General features: G+C 38.5%; 1 protein-coding gene and 1 pseudogene across 2 annotated transcripts in view; one reads left to right on the top strand and one right to left on the bottom strand.

Moving 5' to 3' along the window:
• ATRN (attractin) overlaps window positions 1–19660 on the bottom strand; it is a 237717-nt gene that overhangs the window by 53683 nt on the left and 164374 nt on the right. For both annotated transcript variants that reach the window (XM_069071714.1, XM_069071705.1), the window contains exon 25: window positions 11514–11575. In XM_069071714.1, the coding sequence (XP_068927815.1) occupies window positions 11514–11575 (62 nt within the window). The remainder of the gene's footprint in view (window positions 1–11513; window positions 11576–19660) is intronic.
• LOC138148843 (MRG/MORF4L-binding protein pseudogene) lies at window positions 13021–17103 on the top strand (annotated as a pseudogene).

Here is a 19660-nt window from a genome sequence, read left to right as displayed (position 1 = left end):
TTTAAAACTGTTACTATTCTGCAAAAATTTTCTAATAACTTTTACTTGCAATATGGCAGGAGCTGAGGAAGAAGAGGGGACAAGAATCCCTTTTAACTGAGTCCACAAAATGCTTCAGATCAGATCACAAACTTATCAGGATACAGCTTCAGAAATGGAGGTTATGGGGTACCTGGGGTCTAGGTCAATTTGTGGAACCAATCTGTAAAACCAGTCTGTGCAGTTGTAACTGCGATTTGTATTGTAAAATTGTAATTTGTGAAATCCCTTTCCCAGCCTCGGGCTCTGCCCCTTCCCCCTCAACCGCACTCCGCCTAGGAAACACCTTGTGACTTCTTTGTTCTTTCTTAATCTCTTCATGTCTCCTCCGGCTGGGCCTGGCCCAAATACTCCTTTGTCCTTGCCTCATGTCTCCTCTGGTCTGGCCCAAATCTCATCTAAACTATCTATGCACTAAAGTCAGCTCTAACCTTTATCTATGTACTGAGGCCCCTTCCTCCAGGTCAGCCCTGACAATGGCAGCCCTACCCTTTAAAAGTAAAAGCATGTACCCCTCTCACTTGCAGGTCCCCTAAGGAATCTTGCCTGCTGTAAAGGAGTAAAATAAACTTTCTCAACTCCAAGTAAGGCTGAGCTGAATTCTTTCCAGAGGCCATTGCAGGTTTCCTGGTCTTGGATAAGATCAGGGCTCCTGCTGAAACTATGGGGATTCTGTCCCCCATCAGAGGGAGGGATGTTGGTGAAATTATACAAAAGAAGGGAGTGTTAGGACAAATAACTGAGTAAGTATGAGAAAAGAGCACTTCCCAGGGGCCCAGCCCACTGGGACAAGCAGCACAGTGACAGGCTGTTGGGAGGGGGGTGCAACAGCTCACTGGGCTAATGTGGTTCCCACCCCCCCAACCCCCATTCCACTGAAACCTCCCTTTCTTCACTTTCCTGGCAATCCCACTCACCACTGTGAAGCAGGTCCACCCATCCCCACCCACTGTTGAGAACTGAGCATCATTTTCACTTGGACATTTGAGCCCCTTTCTGATTTCTCAAAATAGTGGTCCTAGGCCCCTCTAGACCTTTAGGGTAGGCATGGCAACTCTGCTTTAATAAGCAAGAAGTTATAATTCCAAACATTCCAGTAAGATGGAAGATCATCAGGCCTTACCATTTGTTTCACCATTACATCCCCCAGCTGCCAGGCCTTACCATTTACTTTGCTTATGTCCTTAAGGATCCTGCGTTCTTGTTATCCCTCTTGTTTCTATGCCCTAAAGATCACCAAGCCTTCCATGTTCCTCTATGTGTGGCTTCCTTCAATTAGAAAATGAGCTCTTTGAACACAAAGACTGTCCAGATTTTCTTTTTGCATTCCTGGTACTCAGTTCAGTGCTTCATGCATAGTAAAATAGTAAAATAAATGCTCATTCATTCATTAATTCATGCATTCACAGAAACAAAGTAGTGTGATGCTAGTTGAGGTTTCAGTTAGGTAGTGTTGGTAGAGAAAAGGAGTCTCAAAGGACATTCATATAAGTTGGGATTTTATGATCCGAGAGCTATCTTGAATTCTTATGGAATAAAACATTTTATCACTGACACAAAAAGACAATTCACTCCAACTATCCTTTCATTTTTGGCTTTCTGATAGGTATGACTGAAGACTGTCATAAACATTACTATTATAAAATGCCAGCAAGAGTCAGCAGGGGAGACAAATGCTTTTTCACTCTTTGTACTAGGGATCACTATGTATGTACCAATTTTATCACTTAACTCCATGACACATGGCTGGCATAGGTTATATGGAATGTATATTTTAGAAAGTGCAGAAATTTTAATGAAAATCTTAAAAAAAAGTAGTGAAAGGAAGACACAAACTTTTTGTGTGAAAGTCATGGTATAATGCATAAACCAATAGTAGTCTTTTCAGAGAACCTTCCAAAATCACACATAGTGTGGCATAAATCAGGTCAATGAACATAAGGTACAATTTCCTACAACTTCCTGAATAGATGAATGGACCAAAGCCAATACATAATCCATATGAGAGCCTTCTTGTTCTGTAGCTTTATTAGGGCATCTATGGGGCCTCTTAGGAAAAAATGTTACTAGCTTAGGGACACAGTCTATCTATAATTTGAGCACAGAGGTTCCATTGACATCAATGGGCAGTCTGCATCAGCTAGGAGGAAATGCATGGTCCAAAGTTAGCATTTCAAATGTATCCCAATTGAAAATGTAACTTAACACTAACCACAGAATAGGTCTGAAACCCCAGGAATACAATGCTTCAATGTCTAGGCTATAAACTTTCAATGGGTCACTTGTAGCTAATGCAAGGGAAATATGGTTTTCATTAAATATAACATTTTATGAAAACACATTTATTAATATTAGTTTTTGAAAAATCTACATCTCCAATTTAGGAAATGTAGAACTTACATCCTTTAAGTGAACTCTCCCAAATCTAGCAAGTCTCTTGGTTTCTAAAGGCTTCAGGCAAGCTGCCCATTATGGTAGCATATTAATATTTACTGTTAGCAATGATGTACACGTTTAGCCAATATAAAAATGTAAAAAATTGAAGCACACATTATTTCCCCAAATGTACTTCAGCATGGGATGATAAAAACTGTAAAACACCCCCACAATAATAATCAGTGATGCTTCTTATCCTGTGTCCCCTCTCAAAGTTACACTCTAATGTTCATAAAAAAAATCAATATATCCAGTCAGTATGTCCCAAAACACCACCACCACTGGAATAAATGGTCCAGAAAACAGAATTAATATAGAAAGTTTTATGACACTGGAAAAAAAGGAGGAAAAGCACTATCTTTAGAAAAACTCTAATGACTGACAATGCAACAACTAAAACTAAGACCAAAATTTCTAAAGCAATAGACAGAAGAGATTATCTGCCTGATAACGTGCCACAAAGTAAGAAGAAAGTACTTGATGAGTTTCAAAGGAACATCTAACCATACACTATTAATGTTGTGCAGGGGTCTGATCTGGGCATGACCCCAACAGTCCCAGATTTTACTCTTGTTGATCTTTGGTCTCGCTCTTTTTGGCACAACATTAACAAGATTTAATTCTGAAAGACACTGTGGCATAGTGGATGAAGAGCTGGCCTTGCAGATAGAAGAGCCGCCTCTAACACACGGGCCACGTAACCCCAGGCAGGCCACTGAACCTCCAGATGCTCCAGGAAATTGTCTAACACTTGAAGTCAGAGGAGATGCTGACCTGCATTGATGGGGGAGTTCCTGATATCAGTCAGTCAACAGGAATAAATTTAGTACCTAAAACGAGCCAGGCATTGTATTACATGCTGGGGACACAAAAAAAACCCTAAAAATATATGGTTCCTGTCCTCAAGTAGCTAAATTCTAAAGAAGATAAACGGCAAACAACTACATACATACATACATACATACATACACACACACATACATACATGAGTCTGGAATGGAAGTTAGAGAAGCTGAAAGAAAGAGAGATCCAGGCATGGGAGCTAGTGAAAACCCAAGAGTTGTAGATAAAGAGAAGTCCAGTGTTTTGGGGTTCTAAGTATGTGGAGAGGGTAAAAATTAAGAAGACTGGAAAGGTAGGAAGGGGCCAGGTTATGGAGGACTATAAGGGCCCATTAGAGGATTTTTATTTGATCTTGTAGGTAACAAAGAACCCCTGGAGCTTATGGAGTGTGTACATGGTTGAGGACTGGAGGTGGAAAGAAAGGAGTAGCATAGTCAGATTTGTGCTTTAGGAAGAACACTCTGGTAGCTAAGTGGAGAATGCCTTGGAGTGGGTAAAGACTTGGGGCCCAGACATCAACCAACCAGACAGATATTGCAATAATCAAGGCATGAGGTGATTAGGGCCTGAACTGGGGGTCAGAAGGTGACATATAGGAAATGATGACAAGACTGGTGACAGACTGGATATAGAGGTTGAGTAGAATCGAGGTGTTCTGTGAGCCTGAGTGACTGGTGCTCACGACAGTAACAAGGAAGTCCAGAAGGGAGGATATGGCAGGGAGTGGGGTGGGGGAGATAATGAATTGTATTTTGGACATGGTGAATTAGAGAGTCCAAGAGGCAGCTGGTGATGCAAGACTAAAGGCCAAGAGACAGGTTAGTGCAGGATAAGTAGATCTGAGAATCATCTGCAGAGAGATAAGAACTGAACTCATAAGAAGTGATGAAATCAGCAAAGCCTGAGACACTAGTAATTTTTCATAAGGGGTTGGCATAGCTAGAATTGTATAGATGATGTTCCTCCAGTTAAGGTCTCATTCTTTAGCAATTATGTTTTTTACTGTAGAGAGCCCCGGGTAAGTCCAGTTTTCTGTGAAAGAAAGCAGTAAGGGGAGAGGTGGCAAGGACTTCTTGTTGAGTTGTTTCAGTCATGTCTGATTCTTCAAGACCCTTTTTAGGTTTTCTTGGCAGAGATGCTGGAGTGGTTTGCTATTTCCTTCTCCAGCCCATTTTACAGGTGAGGAAACTAAGACAAAAGGGGTAAAGTGATTTGGTCAGGGTCACACAGCTAGTAAGAGTCTGAGGTCAGTCTGGAACTCAAGAAGATGGGTCTTCCTGACTCCAAGCCTGGTATATACAGGTTGCATCCCCTTGCTGACAGGGACTAGAAAGCACTAACATCAATCTTAACATGCTGGAAACACCACTTCCTGTTTCTAGTTCCCTGTCTATCCATTCTTTAGTGGATGACTACATTTACAATGCTGAAATAAGAATCATATAAATTACTTCATATGCTATAGCACACAGTAGAAAACATAATTACTAAAAAGGAGATCTTAATGGGAGGAATATCATTTATACAACTCTCGGTACACCAACCACTCATGAAAAATTACTAGTGTTTCTGGTAAGAGTCCTTTGTGTGTGTGTGTGTGTGTGTGTGTGTTTTAACATCAGCTTAATATATTTTCCTTTTCTGAGATTTGAGCTTGTGAAATATTAAGATTAATTTTCATAAAGAAGTGATTATTTGGTATTCTGAATAGTTCTGAGAGGATCAAGTAACTCACTGTGGTAGAGGGACCAAAAAAGAATAAGGCATTAAGCATCTAAAATGGGTGGGCTACATCTAGAACAAAGGACAGGTATTTTACTCTCCATTTCATGTCTTTGTTCTTCCTTATGCTGGTGTCCTGAATGAGCAAGGAAATGGTGCCAAGGTAGATGTGGAGCAAAAGGAAGTGAGAGGGGTATAAATAATCAAGTGTTGATTTAAGCTTTGGTTTGTGGTCTTTTAAAATCATGTGTGAGATATGGTTTTACTCAGACCAGTTCTGGTGACTGCCTTACTGGCAAAATATCAGCCTTCTAACTAACAGATACACAAACACTGAGATGATCTAACTACTTATTTCCTTTAGCTAGTATTCACTAAATTCCTAAGGGGGTGCAGAATATGGTATCATGATGTTCTTTTATAACTTAACCCAAAGCAATCATTTTGGGGTTCCTCATGAAAAGCCAATCTCCTAACTGCCTCAAATAACTCCAAATACCAAGGTGAGGCAGTGACTATTTAGGTGGACAAACCTCAGAAATCAAAAGGATTTTAGATTGGAATCAGGACTGTAGTAATTGTACAGCAGAAGTTCTAATAAAAATATTTGATGAATAATCTAATCAAACAATCCTAGCCCAATTTCCTTCTCTGGCAATTTAATTATGGTTTCCTCAATTTCTTTGTCTAAGTTTGACTGTTTTAGCTTTCTATTTCCTGTTATAATCTGGGCTTATTGCATTTCTTTAATTATCAATTTTTTTTGAATTCTCAGGTTTTATATACTTATAATAACCAAATTGGCTTCTAAGACTAGTTGAGAAAATGCAATTCCCTTGACTCTTTTCAGAGGTAGGGCATGGAATATTACATAAGCTGTGGACATAACTGTTGTATTGATTTTGTTGAACTACCTTTTTTGTTTCTTTTTTTTTTCTTTTTAAAAAACAAGAGAGATGAAATTAGCATACTGGATAGAGTCAACTTTTGAGACAAAGGCCTGAGTTCAAATCTTGACTGACTGACAAATACTGGTGTGACCCTGGGCAAATCACTTAACTTTTCAGTACTCTAGGATCGGAGTCAAACTCGAGGAAGACCCAACTTCAAGAGCAGCAGAACTAGATGAAAAATGTTATTGTTTAACAAAATAAATAAAAATACAACAGAGATAATGTTAATTTGTGATATGCCACTCACAATATCATTTTCTTAACTAGTTATTCACTCCTAAAATCTACATCTATTCTGAAGCCCTTGCCTTCGACTGGAAACAACAACCCATACCTGTACCTGTCCCCCTAAGAATCTCCAGGTTCTTCCCCAAGATTATCTATCCTCTTGTAATCCTTAGCAATGCTTTCTAGCTTCCTTCTGGAAATATTGTTTGTGCCATGTGAATTACAGAGCTAAGTAGTAGTCATTAAGTGTGATATATCTTGGGGAGACTTTATACCAAGTGCTGGATATGTGCTTTAGTAACTTCAGTTCTCTTCAACAAAGAGTCACTAACTAGCAATACCACCGACCATCTGAATATTCTTTGTCTGAACCTTACGGACTGAATGAACTCACTCATCTTATGGCACTTGTGAATTCCTTGAAGAACAAGCAGCTGCTCCCTCCTCAGAGAGCCCAGCTTCCAATGTTCTGGAACAAAACTGATTATCTGCTGCTTAGCTTCAAGGGTTCAGATGTCTGCCTTCCCTTTCTTGTCTGTGTCATACTCTTTTACCCTCCAGTATTCTGACAGAAGACAGAATTTCTCTCTGTTCTTAACATTATTTTTTCTTTATTTTTACAATGAAGATTTTTTATTTCAAAAAAATTTAATCAGCAAAATTCTGTCTTCTCTCCTCCCCCTCTTTAATTGAGAAGAAAATAAAAAACAAAACCCATTATAAACATGAATAGTCAAGCAAGACAACTCTCCACACTGGCTATGTCCCAAAGGAAATATGTGTGTATGCATGTGTATATGCATGTGTATATACACATATATATGTATGTATGTATACACATATTTACAGAAAGAAATACATAAACATACACATATACATAAGGAAAGGTATATAAACACACACACGTGTGTGTATGTGTATATATGGAAATATAAACACACACCTCTGAACACTTAAAGCTAAGCAACATAAAATCATCCTTGTTCCAAGCCAGAGGGATGTGGGATCTCTGAGGAGGAAGTATTTGCTTATTCTTCATGAAATGACTGTGTGGATTCACAGGTGCCATTACATTAGTCCATCCAGAACAGATGTCCTAACTTTCCTTTCTCATTCCTTGCCAATCCCAACATATTCTTCTTCCCCTTCTTTCCATTCTTGAGATCATGAGAACCAAGAGAACCACTCCCAGGCCTTCTGTCTAATTAACCTGGCTCTCTGACCACTGATATAGTTATGAGGGGTACATGTAACATCTCCTCATATCAGAAGGTAAGTAATTTATCCTTGTTTAATCCTTTTATGATTATATGGTATGTTTTTCTGTTTCTTTTAACTTTGAGCTTGAATTTCAAAGTTTCATCAGGAATACCTGGAAGTCCTTTATTTCATTAAAGACCCATTTATCCCCCATAGAATTACACTCAATTTTTCTGGGTAAGTTTTTCTTGGCTGCATACTCTGCCTTATGGAATATCATATTTGAAGATGTCAGATCCTTCCAAGCGGTGGCTGCTATGTCCTTATGTGTTCCTGACTATAGCTCCTTGGTATTTGAATTCTTTCTAGCTGTTTGCAGCATTTTTTCTTTGACCTGAAAGTTCTGCATTTTGGCTATGATGTGTTCCTAGGAATTTTCATTCTGGGGTTTTATTTGGGGTTCTAAGAGAGGTGGGCAATTTTCTTTTAATAATTTCTTTCTTTCTATCTTTTTTTTTTTTTTAAAGCAATTGAAGTTAAGTAACTTGCCCAAGGTTACACGGCCAGCTTTTTTGTGTGGGTGTTAAGTATCTGAGGCCGGAACCAATCCCGGGTCCTCTCGACTCCAGGGCTGGCGCTCTTACTGTGCCACCTAGCCACCCCTAAAATCTATGAAATTCCTAACATTTGCTCGTACTGAAATTGATCCTTTTTTTTTTTTTTTTTGCCTTTTGGAGGGCAATTGGGGTTAAGTAACTCGTCCAAGGTTACACAGCTAGTGTTTTTGTGTGGGTGTTAAGTGTCTGGGGCTAGAACCGAACTCGGGTCCTCCTGACTCTGGGGTGGGCACTTTACTTACTGTACCACCTGGCTGCCCCCTTTTAATAATTTCTTGTAACAGGATGCTTATTTTGGTTATGGCATTCAAGTAGTCCAAAGATTCTTAAGTTTTTTCTCCTTGATCTGTTTTCTAGGTCAATTGTTTTTGCTATGAAATACTTTACATTTTGGGGCGGCCAGGTAGCACAGGGAGTAAGAGCACCGGCTCCAGTGTTGAGAAGACCTGGAGATTGAATCCCGGGCTCAGACACTTAGCACCCACCCAGAAACACCTGGCCGTGTAACCTTGAGCAAGTTACTTAACCCCAGTTGCTTAGGGGTGGCCAGGTGGCTCAGCGAGTAAGAGCACCAGCTCCAGTGTCGGGATGACCTGGATCAAATCCGGGCTCAGATACTCAGCACCACACCCAGAAATAATAACTGGCTGTGTAACCTTGAGCAAGTTACTTAACCCCAATTGCTTTAAAAAAAATACTTTACATTTTTTTCTTTTTTTTCTTCAGTCTTTTGACTTTGTTTTACAGAGCCTCATTACTTGAACTACTGGAATAACCTTTCAACTGATTTCCACACCTTTATTTTCTCTCCATCTTTAATTTTGCAAGAATAATCTTTCTTATAAAGAGATTATGTCTTTGCATAATTATGTCTTTTATCCATGAACAAAGCTTAATTGGTTCATTACTGTCTATCTATGAAAATTCAAACTCCTTCACTTGTCCTTCAAGGCCCTCTAGAACCTAGCACCACTCTACTTTTCCATAATTATCTAGTATTGCTGTGCTCCAGTCAGACTGGACTGTTTCTGTACTACCATTGAAAACACTCTGAGTTTTTCCCTCTCCCTATACATAGAATATTCTCTCCTCCCTTTTTGCCTGTTCAATTCCCAGCCATCTTTTAAAACTGAACTCAAAGGTCACATATTCCATGAAGTATTTCCTGATCCCTAACAATAATAATAACTTCTCTTTCCCATCCCTGACTTCACATAAAACTTTATTTTGCTCATTCCCTAATGCACTTGTCATCTAAAACTTTACATTAAAGTTAAAAGATGGCTATAGGGTGATGAATTTTCAGCCTTGGCATCTTTCAAAGACCATTTCCTATGCTGAAAATCCTACGTTTAAATGTAGGATTTATGTAGGCATTACATTTATGAAAACACAGATGCTTAAAGGGCCTGTCCTTATATTGTAACTAAATTTATCTCTACAATTCCCACCTACTGACCCTGATTTTGCATCCTGAGGCCACACACAACAAGTTTACACATATATGTGCTATTTTATCCCTTGTAAGGTCCACAAAGACAAGAACTGCAAAATTTCTAAACTTTGGACCTCTATCATGACATACAACATAATGTATTGCACACAGTAATTTCTTAATAAATATTTGTTGTATGAAGTCCTAATTCTGGTATCCTAGCTTAAATGAAACTTTTAGTATCATATACGTAGTTATATCTCAAGAGAAAGTAGGATATGGATAAGACCTTGGGTTGGTAGGAAGAAAGAGAAAGAGGGATACCTATCAAATCATTGGAGTGGGAGGCACATGTACAGGGAGGGAAAGTAGGGGACTGAAAATGGAAAATGTTGAGTCAGCACAGAATCTTTTGGAAGAGTGCTAATGAGAAGAAATAAATGCTGATGATTCCATGAGCCTTAAGGATTGAAAATGAAGCCAAAATGATTTTTAAAATGTTTTAATAGTTGAAAGTAGTCTTTCTCCAATCTGGCAAAATTTCAAAGTCTTGAGATGGTATATACAATCACAATGTCTTTTTATCAGAAGAGCTAAGCTATCTTTTAGCTATGCAGTTATAAACTACTACACCAACTGTGCCTAAAAGTACTGAATGAACTTGAGGGAGAAGGTAATAAGCATTTATACAGTGCCTACTATGTGCCAGACACTGTACTAAGTACCTTACAAATATCTTATCTGATCCTCACAATAAACCCATCCCCATTTCTGAGTTGAGGAAACTAAAGCAAATAGATGTTAAGCTGCTTGCCCAGGGTCACACAGCTAGTGAAAGAGTCTGAGGTTGGATCTGAATCTAGGTCTTCGCGATCCCAGGTCCAGTTCTCTACCTCCTGTGTTGTCTAGCTGCTAACTAAGAAAACAATTCAGATTACAAAAGGAACTCTACCATCTGCTGACAAAGACGCAACCGAGGAGTTTCCTGGCAGTAAGAGTATGGGATGCTCTGTCCAAATCAGAACTTGTTACTGAGGTTTGATTTCTCTGCCCAAACTTCTGTAGCGTTCGTTGGATATCTTTAGAGGAAGTAGAGTCCTGAATAAAACCCCCAAAGCCATCTAACACAGAGAAATAACTCCTCTTTTGGTAGTGCCTTACAAGCAATCAAGCAGCCTTAGATCTTCAGAAAGTATAAGCAGTAATTTGTGTGCAGCTCATCTTGTATGAATTTTAATGTCTTTTATTTGTTCTATGAGTAAATACACACATATCATATGCTCATAGAACAAATAAATATACACATGTGTATAGATAAACATAAATAAAAAGAGATGAAAACAGCATCAGCATTAGGATCTCACAGTCTGGGCTTCCCTGGCTGTGCTTGGTTTCAATTGTTTATCTTAGAATTCAGTAAACTAAAATGCCACAATGGGTCACATGAAGTGGTATAACATTTGGTGACAGGAAAATGAGATCTATGATCTGCTAATCAATTTCAAGTCCAGTATAGGGAAATAAAGAGAGGCTGCTAATTGGAAAACTGATTTCTCTCAATCACAAAAACTGCAAATGTTCTCAGGTTTGCATTTTAAAGATAACCTTGAAATTAACATGCATATTTATGTTATTAAAAATTGAAATACTTTCCCTTCAGCTGAAGAAATATCCTAATCATTCAAAATTTAGAGCAGGTGGGCTCATTCAATGTTATGAAAAAATGAGACACAAACAAAATTTGCAAACCATATTTCTATGGGTATCCTGAAGGAAGTTATTCACATTCCAAAAAGATTCTTCATTTTATAAAGGAGAACAAGCATTTTTCAGATTGAACTGGGTTTATTTTTGTCTCCTTTAAATCCCAGCTCAAAACAGCCAATTTTCCAAGAACACAGCTAATCAACACAGTAAGACCCACCTGCCATAGAGACAAAGGGTTAATGATTCTTGACTTAATTAAGTCACTCTGTTTAAGAACCCCAATTGCCCAACATCCAAAGAGCAGAATGTTTTAGTATTCAGAAATACAAGTACCTGAAAAAGGTCACAAAGAACTGTACCAGGTCCATAAAGTTGCTGTGCTGAGAGAATGCAATCTGCAAAGGGAAAACAAAGTGTATGTTACCGTTTCAGGAAGGACAGAAATAGGGTCAGTTCAGCACTGTCTCTCACTCACCTCCAAACTGAAAAAGAAACACATCTAAACTAAAGGAAAGATGTTTTCATGGAAAAACTGAATTAACATTTCAAAGTTTTGGTTTTTAATTCTGCTTAGTTGCTAACCCAAATGACTGCTTCCTGTTCCAACACTGCAATACAACCTACTGTATAGCTCCCTACTTACCCCTGATATCAAATTCAAAAGCCTCAATTCGGTACTTCAAGGTTCTACAACTAACTTGCTCCCTCATGGAAAATTTCTTCTGACTCTCCTACTCAGACCTGCAGCCAACTGAATCCAACAACTCCTAAATAAAATATATTTAATACTGATTTGTGTCTCTGCACATATATTGTTATTCTCTTTCATCAGACTTCATCCCTTCAGCTCCCTCCTTTCGTCCCCCTCTCCCTGCTATGACTCCACCACTAATAGTCCATGTTCTCTTAGTTTCTTCAAATGCCAGTTCAAACTCTTCTTCTTCAGGAATCCTTTGATAATTCTCTCTGGCTCTAGGCAGTCCTGTAACCTAGAGACTTAGATAATCAGTTACTGTCAGTAGATTCAGTTTCTTGAAATGGAGATATGAGAAATCATCAGTTTTGCAAAATGGCAAACAATTATTAATATTTACATATTATGAAAGCTATGCAAGAAACAAAAACACCACTAACAGCTACTTTCCCTCCTTGGTCTGCCGTGATGGAACAGTATTGTGCTAGAGAATGGAAGTTAAGAGACTAAAAATATGACTTTTAAAACAATATAAAGTGACATTCATTCAATATTTATTGAGCACCTACTATATGTATTTCTATTGTATGCATTTTTTTAAACTGGAAAACTTTTTATTTTAGGTGAAGTTAGATAACTGGACACAGGCTAAATGATTCCAATTTTGCTGGCAATATCTAAAGTATCATAGTCTGAAGCAAGTGAGACATAGGCCTTCTCTCCATCAGGCCAGATCAGTGTGTTGACTCTGGTCACATTGATGTCATATAGCTTCCTTACAGCCTGCTTGATCTGATGCTTGTTGGCCTTGATATCCACAATGAAGACTAGGGTGTTGTCCTCAGTCTTCTTCATAGCAGACTCAGTGGTCAAGGGAAACTTAATGATGCCATAGTGATCAAGCTTGTTTCTCTGAGGGGCACTTTTCCGTGGGTATTTGGGCTGCCTTTGAAGTCTTAGTGTCTTGGGTTGCTGGAAAGTGGGGGAATGTTGGGATCTTCTTTTTGTGGCTACGGACACCGTTCAGCACTACCTTCTTGGCCTTCAAGGTCTTGGATTTAGCTTCTGTCTTGGGCGGGGGGGCACAATGGTTTCCTTCTTTGCCTTTGGCGCCATCTTGGGGGAAAGGCTACTATACGCATTTCTAAGAGGCTATGCAGTGGAAAGAACATGGGAATGGAAGGAAGTCAGTAAAGGCACATTCTAGTTCTGGCTTAGTCACTAATTGTATGTTCTTGGATAAGTTCCCTGACCTCAGTATCCTTACCAGTAAAATAAAAATGGTAGACTAAATCAAATATTCTTAACTTGGGATCTGGAAACCTCGTTTGTTTTTTCAAATATTATTTTGTTAGCCATATTTCAATGTAATTGGTTTCCTATGCATTTTATTCCATGTGATTAAACAAATACTTCTGAGAAAGGGTTCATTGGCTCTACCTGTCTTCCAATGGAGAATCCATGACACAAAATAAGTTAAGAGTAGGTAATCTAAAAAATTCTTGTTGGTTCTAATATTCTAGGCATCTATGAGTCTTGTGCTACATTTGGCTCCATCCTAAAACAGAAATCATGAATTTGCAGCTCTGAGTTGGTACCCAGAACAGTCCATTCTGTGGCCATTAACTTTTTGTTGTTTTAAGTCTTGCAAAGAATTTAAATCAAGGGCTATAGGACATCATGAGGATGCATACTCCATGTACACGGAAACTGAGAAAATGCTTAAGTAGGACTGATGCTTTTTTTTAAAGTCCATACTCTTTTAAAGGCACACATTCTTCATAATAAAAACATGGGACCCCATGTAACTTTATTCATCAAAAAGCCAGAATTGTTTCTAAAAGGTATAATAACGGATTCTAGCCCTACCTTTTAACTTTAAGATCTTAAACAAATTACTACCATAGTGCTATAGTAGAATATAGTGATATAGTACAGTAATCGTATAGGAAAATGAATATTTAATTTTGAATCAAAGAATTTAGGTTCAGATCTTAGCTTTACTCTTTCTACTCAAGTAAACTTCAGTAAGTTACTTCCTTTTGGACTCAAGTTTCAACTTGTCTGTAATGAGGTTGGATTAAGATTATCCCTAACAATTCTTCCTGCTATATCATTTTATAATATTCTAAATCAGCAAGATAGCTTGCATGTTGTATAGGATGCCACCAAAGCAGGAAGTCACTGAATCATGCTGTGGAAAGTGGAGGGTGAGACATGGCCTAGCCATACTCCTATTATCTAAGAGTAGGGCAAGTGATTTGTTTAAGGTCACAAGGTAGACTTCCTGGCAAAGCTGTTTCTACAACCAAGACTCCTGAATGAGACCAGAGTTTTTCCCATTATATGACATCCTCAATGAAGTAGCTCTCAGTGAGTTAGTATAAATTCTACTGATGTCTCTCAATCAACCCCAAAGGCCTATTGACAACAGGGCCAAACAAGGAGCACTTATAAGCCATTTGTTTTAAATTTCACACACACACACACACATGACAAAAAAAAAGCAAGGTTATATTAGTTCTGAGCATCTTCCAAAACCAGAACCTCTATGTTCCCCCTTGATCATCTGCTCCCATTTTAATTTTTTTCTTACTGATATTGGCAGAAGTTGTCCCCTGATCTCATTACACCATCTTCTCCCTTCATACATTTCCATAAGGTGATTCAATCCTAGCACATACTCTCTCATCTCTGCTTAAATCCTTCTCTTCCTTAAAGTTCAACTTAATTATCACTTTTTCAATGAAACTTTCCCTAATTCCTGAAGCTGAAAGTGATTTAGGGTTAGGTTTGACTCCCTCTAGAAATTTTCTTCCAGCACATTAGGATAAAAGAAACCCATTTTGCCCTTATTACAGTCAACCTTATGTCATGTTTATTTGTGGGAATATTATATACCCTTACTTGACTGTAAACTCCTTGTGGGCTTAGAATGTAATCTTTTGCAACTCTCTGTGCTTGCCACAATGCCCTACATGTAGCAAGTTTTTAATAAGTAGTTATTAAATTGAATTGAATAGTCTAGGTGAGAGATAATGAAGGTAATAGCAATGAGAATAGAAAAGGGAGGGATGGAAGAGAGACTGGATAGAAAATGAACAATCAGGACCTGGCAGTTGGTTCAGTGTGGAGGGTGAGGGAGAAGGGAGAGTAAATGATAACTCCAAGTATGGATGACTTGGAAGGATAGTAGTGATGCCATGAAAATAAATAAGGGAACGAGGCAGAAGGCTAGGGTTGTTTTTCCCCCCTATTTCCATATTAGTCATGTTGTGAAAGAAGAAATAGATTGCAAAAAAAAAAAAAGAATTACAGTTTGCAAAAGGGAAAAAAAAACATTAAGTGAAAGTAGTGTGCTTTGGCGTCGCTCTCTTAGCTGGGACCGAGCTATGGGGGAAGCCGAAGTTGGCACCTGCGGAAGCGGTAGCGGCAGCGGCCACGGCTCGAGCGCAGGAGGAGGAGGCGGCGGAGGCGGCCCTGGTTCTGGCCCGGGCCGTGGCGGTAGCAGTGAAAAGGGCCCCGTGGAGTCGGCGCCGGGCTCTCCCGAGGAAGTCGTGGTCTAGAGCCCCGAGGTGGAAGTGTGCCTCTTCCACGCCATGCTGGGACACATGCCCATCGGTGTGAACCAGCGCTTCCACACGATCTGCATCAGGGACAAGTTCAGTCAGAACACAGGCAGGCAGATCTCCTCCAAAGTCATCTGGGACCATTTAAGTACTATGTACGATATGCAAGCACTGCATGAGTCTGAGATGCTTCCATTCGCTAATTCAGAGAACTTCATCCTAACTGAAGAAATTATTCAAGAGGTCAAAGAAGGAAAAGTAATGATTGAAGATGAGGTGAAGGAAGAAATAAAGGAAGAACTGGATCCACACACTGGTACTGAAGATGTTTTTACATCTTCAGGAAACTTGGGGAAAGGAGCTGAGAAGTCCAGTGGCAAAGAGAAAGAAAAGAGCTCATCAGACTGGTTCTAAAGAGGGTGCAGACAAGAGGAAACGCAACTGGGTCACAGAAAAGGTCTTAAATGAAAACAGCAATCCCTCTAGTCCGAGTGCAGCCAAATGTCGAAGAACACAGGTCGTTGCTACTAACTTAGAGAAGAATAAGAAGGAAACAAAAAATTGATGATGTTTACTTTAGTGGAAAGAATTTTTGACAAGTTTTTATTAAATGGCACAAATTGTTCAGGTGGTACATATTGTCATTTTTGCTAATCATTGGGAAAGGAGTGTGAAAAGATCAGCATGAGGGAAGAGGCTGAGGAATGTATCCTATACTTGCTAGAAATATGGTTTGAATACAGAAAAGAGTTTAGCTTACCTTGGTGGCAGTAGGATATTTGTTGAGCATTCCAGCTAATTCTCAGATTTCCCAAGGTAAAATGGTAGCTTTGCAAGCGTGTACTTAAGGAATTTTGTGACGATATACATATAGAAAGATTATTTAGGTATTCTTTGTGTTTTGAAGTCAAAATTCATTTCTTAGAGATGTGCTGACCCTTTAGGTTCTTACCAGTTTTCCTTGATTTGGTATCTGAAACCAGTTGTAGGATCAAACATATATATATATATATATATAATATTTTTTTTTATTGCATTGGCTGCTGTGTCAGAAAAAAAAAGTTTTAATTTTCTACCCACTGAAGTAAAACACAAGATCTCTTCTTGGAGACTCCAGTCAAACGTGTCCACTTAAGGTCAAGTACAGGACTGTAAACATTTTCTCACCGAGTGCATGATGAGTCGGGTCTTGACTGAATTGCTTTCTAGTGCCACAAAATGTGATAGTACTTCTCCTCTTGCCACCAGAGAGACCAAGAATTGGATGTTTCGACTTATTCGTGTGTACTGCACATAATTGGTTTGGTATTTCATTATTTAATTTTTAAGAAAAATATTTTACTAGTGTTTTATATGGAAATAATATTGCAGAAGCTCAATCTTGTGTTGCATTTTTTCTGAGAAATTTGTTTTAAGGTCATGACTATTTTGAGATACTTGTTGCTCGGTTTTATATGCTGGAATATTGAACATTTGTAGCAGTTCTTATTCATTATGCAGACGGTTGCAGACAGACCAAATAAATGACAGTTTTGTGGGAGGGAATCTTAGTCTGTTAAACTGGCGTTGGATATGGCACAAAATGCTTATTTGAAATATACCCTCGTTTGACTGCTGAATAAAAAGTACTAAAAATCCAAAAAATAAAAAATAAAAGAAAGTAGTATGCTTTGATCTGCATTCAGACTCTATCAGCTCTTTTTCTGGGTGTGGATAACATTTTCTATCATGAGTCTTTTGGCATTGTCTTGGATTGCTGGATTGCTAAGAAGAGCTAAGTCAGTCATAGTTGATCATCACACAATGCTACCATTACTGTGTACAGTGTTCTCCTGGTTCTGCTCACTTCACTTTGCATCAGTTCACTGTAAGTCCTTCCAGGTTTTTCTGAAATCTGCCTGCTCATCATTTCTTACAGCACAGTACATTCACATACCACAACTTGTTCAGCTATTCTCTAAATGATGGGAATCCCCTTAATTTCCAATTCTTTGCCACCATAAAAAGAAACTGCCACAAATATTTTTGTATATGTAGGTCCTTTTTCTTTTTTTATTACCTCTTTGGGATACAGACCTAGTAGTGGTATTGCTGGATCAAAGGAAACCCTTATGGAGATGTGACCTTTTCGATTCCTCAGCAGGTGCTGTACTCCCCTCCTCCTCAGCATCTATAGCTATTGACAACCCAAGGGGGTGGGGAAGAGGGAAGAAAAGGCCTTGCCACCAAAGTCCTTGGTGCCTTCAAATGCTTCAACATTAGGATCTAACATAGTTTTTAATAAATGGAAAAGACATTAAAGAGAATTTCCATTTATTTGACACTGTATCCTAAGAACCACTGAACCTTTCCAGCTAACTCACAGCAGAAACTTTCTATAAGTGTTCTTTCCTCTATGAGAATGTCAATTTCTTAAGCATGGACTGTCTTTTCCTTTCTTTTCCTATCTCCACTACTTAATACAGTGTTCTGTACAGAGTATGTTCTTGTTAAATGCTTTTTCACTCATTTAAAAAAGATTATGAGCATTGGACTTTTTGTCTAGTTTTGCGTCCCAATTCTTCTATTGTCTAACCACTGAACATTCATTTCAGTTTCCTTATCTATAAACATGCATTACCCACTACAATTGTGGCAAGGTCAGTGTGTGTAACCTTTTATGACCTGGAAGGGGGTACAGCTTCAAGCATTCTTTCTGCCTACTCTCCATGCCTGGAATATTCTCTCTCTTCATCTTCACCTCCTGGTTTCCATGGCTCCCTTTCCCATCTTCTACAAGAACCTTTCCCAATATCTCTGAATTCTGGTGCCTCCCCTCTGTTGATCATCTCCACTTTATCCTATCTAAAGCTTGTTCGTAATAGAATTGTATGCTTGCTGTCTCCCCCATTAAACTGTCAGCTTCTTGAGATCAGGGCCTGTCTTACGCCTTTCTTTGTATTCCTAATGCTAAGTACAATGCCTGGCACACAGGAAGTGCTTAATAAATGTTTGTTGACTGACTGACTGTTGTTTGTAGTGTCACAGATTCAGACTATCAAATATATTTCCAGTTCAAAGGTACAAAAGACAAATGATCTTATAAGTACATTCTTACTCTAGGTCTTAGAGGCAAAAGGAGGTTAAACAGATAATCAGAGGTTTTTCTTAAGTTGTCAAATGCTATTGCTCATAAACAGCTATAATCACAAACCAGTATCATATTCAAGTGTTAGTTACCAAAGGAAAACTTTTAAAGTTGACTTGTCTTTGGTTAAATCTTACCTCACTGAAATGCTCTGAAAAGAGAAACTAAGTTAGCAACCACTCAGAGCTAGTACTACACAAATATGCACAACATCATTCATTAATTTTCAAACTTAGCTTTGATTTCTCCATTTAACTGTCTCATTCATTTTAGTATCATGCTCCATCATAACTATAATTCTCCATGAAGTCATCTGCTTTAAAAGAATGGAATGATATGGTTGGGAGAGACGAAAGTTTTCCATTCAAAATGTTATTTTATTTGGTGTTGCTTTGTTTGGGGGGGGGGGGGGGGGAGGCAGGGCAATTGGAGCTAAGTGACTTGTCCAAGGTCACATGGCTAGTTTTTGTGTTAAGTGTCTGAGGCCGGATTTGAACTCAGGTCCCACTGACTCCAGGGCCGGCGCTCTATTCATTGTGTGAATATTTTATTTTATCAAAATTATTTTAAAAGATAACAGTTAGGCATTCTTGCTACCACATACAGATTCCAACTGGGAGATGCCAAGATCTGAAGTGAAAACACACCTTAATGTGAAACCTAAAATTCATATTTTCCAAAGCTCAGATTTTAAAAAATTTGAGTTCTAAGCTAGCAAACTTCTTTAGATTCCTTAAAAATATCCTCCTTTCTTCAGGCACTTAAACACATTCACGTTGGTGAATTATTTTAAGTTATCTTGAGTTTGGCAACGGTTATACTAAAATCAACAGAGCAAAGTTTTAGCCTTCAAGTCACTTGGCTAATATGTTTGCTAAATGAGTTTAAACACACAATGACCAATGTCTTTAAAAGAAAAAAAAAGGTTAGCTTTCCAGATAAAAGACAGAAAAGGCAGGAAAAGGGAAGCAAAGTATGACTGCTTGTTAAATGTTGCTTCACAAACCACCTTTGATTTCTTCAAAGCCAAAATGAGTGGTGAAATCCTATTTTGTTTGTTTTCTACAACAGAGCGTCAAATGATTTTTTT

Source organism: Petaurus breviceps, unplaced genomic scaffold (genome assembly GCF_028583685.1).
Source record: "Petaurus breviceps papuanus isolate PSGF00001 unplaced genomic scaffold, PetGlider_PUasm1.0 140, whole genome shotgun sequence".
Lineage (NCBI taxonomy): Eukaryota > Metazoa > Chordata > Mammalia > Diprotodontia > Petauridae > Petaurus > Petaurus breviceps.
The sequence above is the reverse complement of the archived record's forward strand: the minus strand, read 5'-3'. Positions and strand labels throughout refer to the sequence as shown.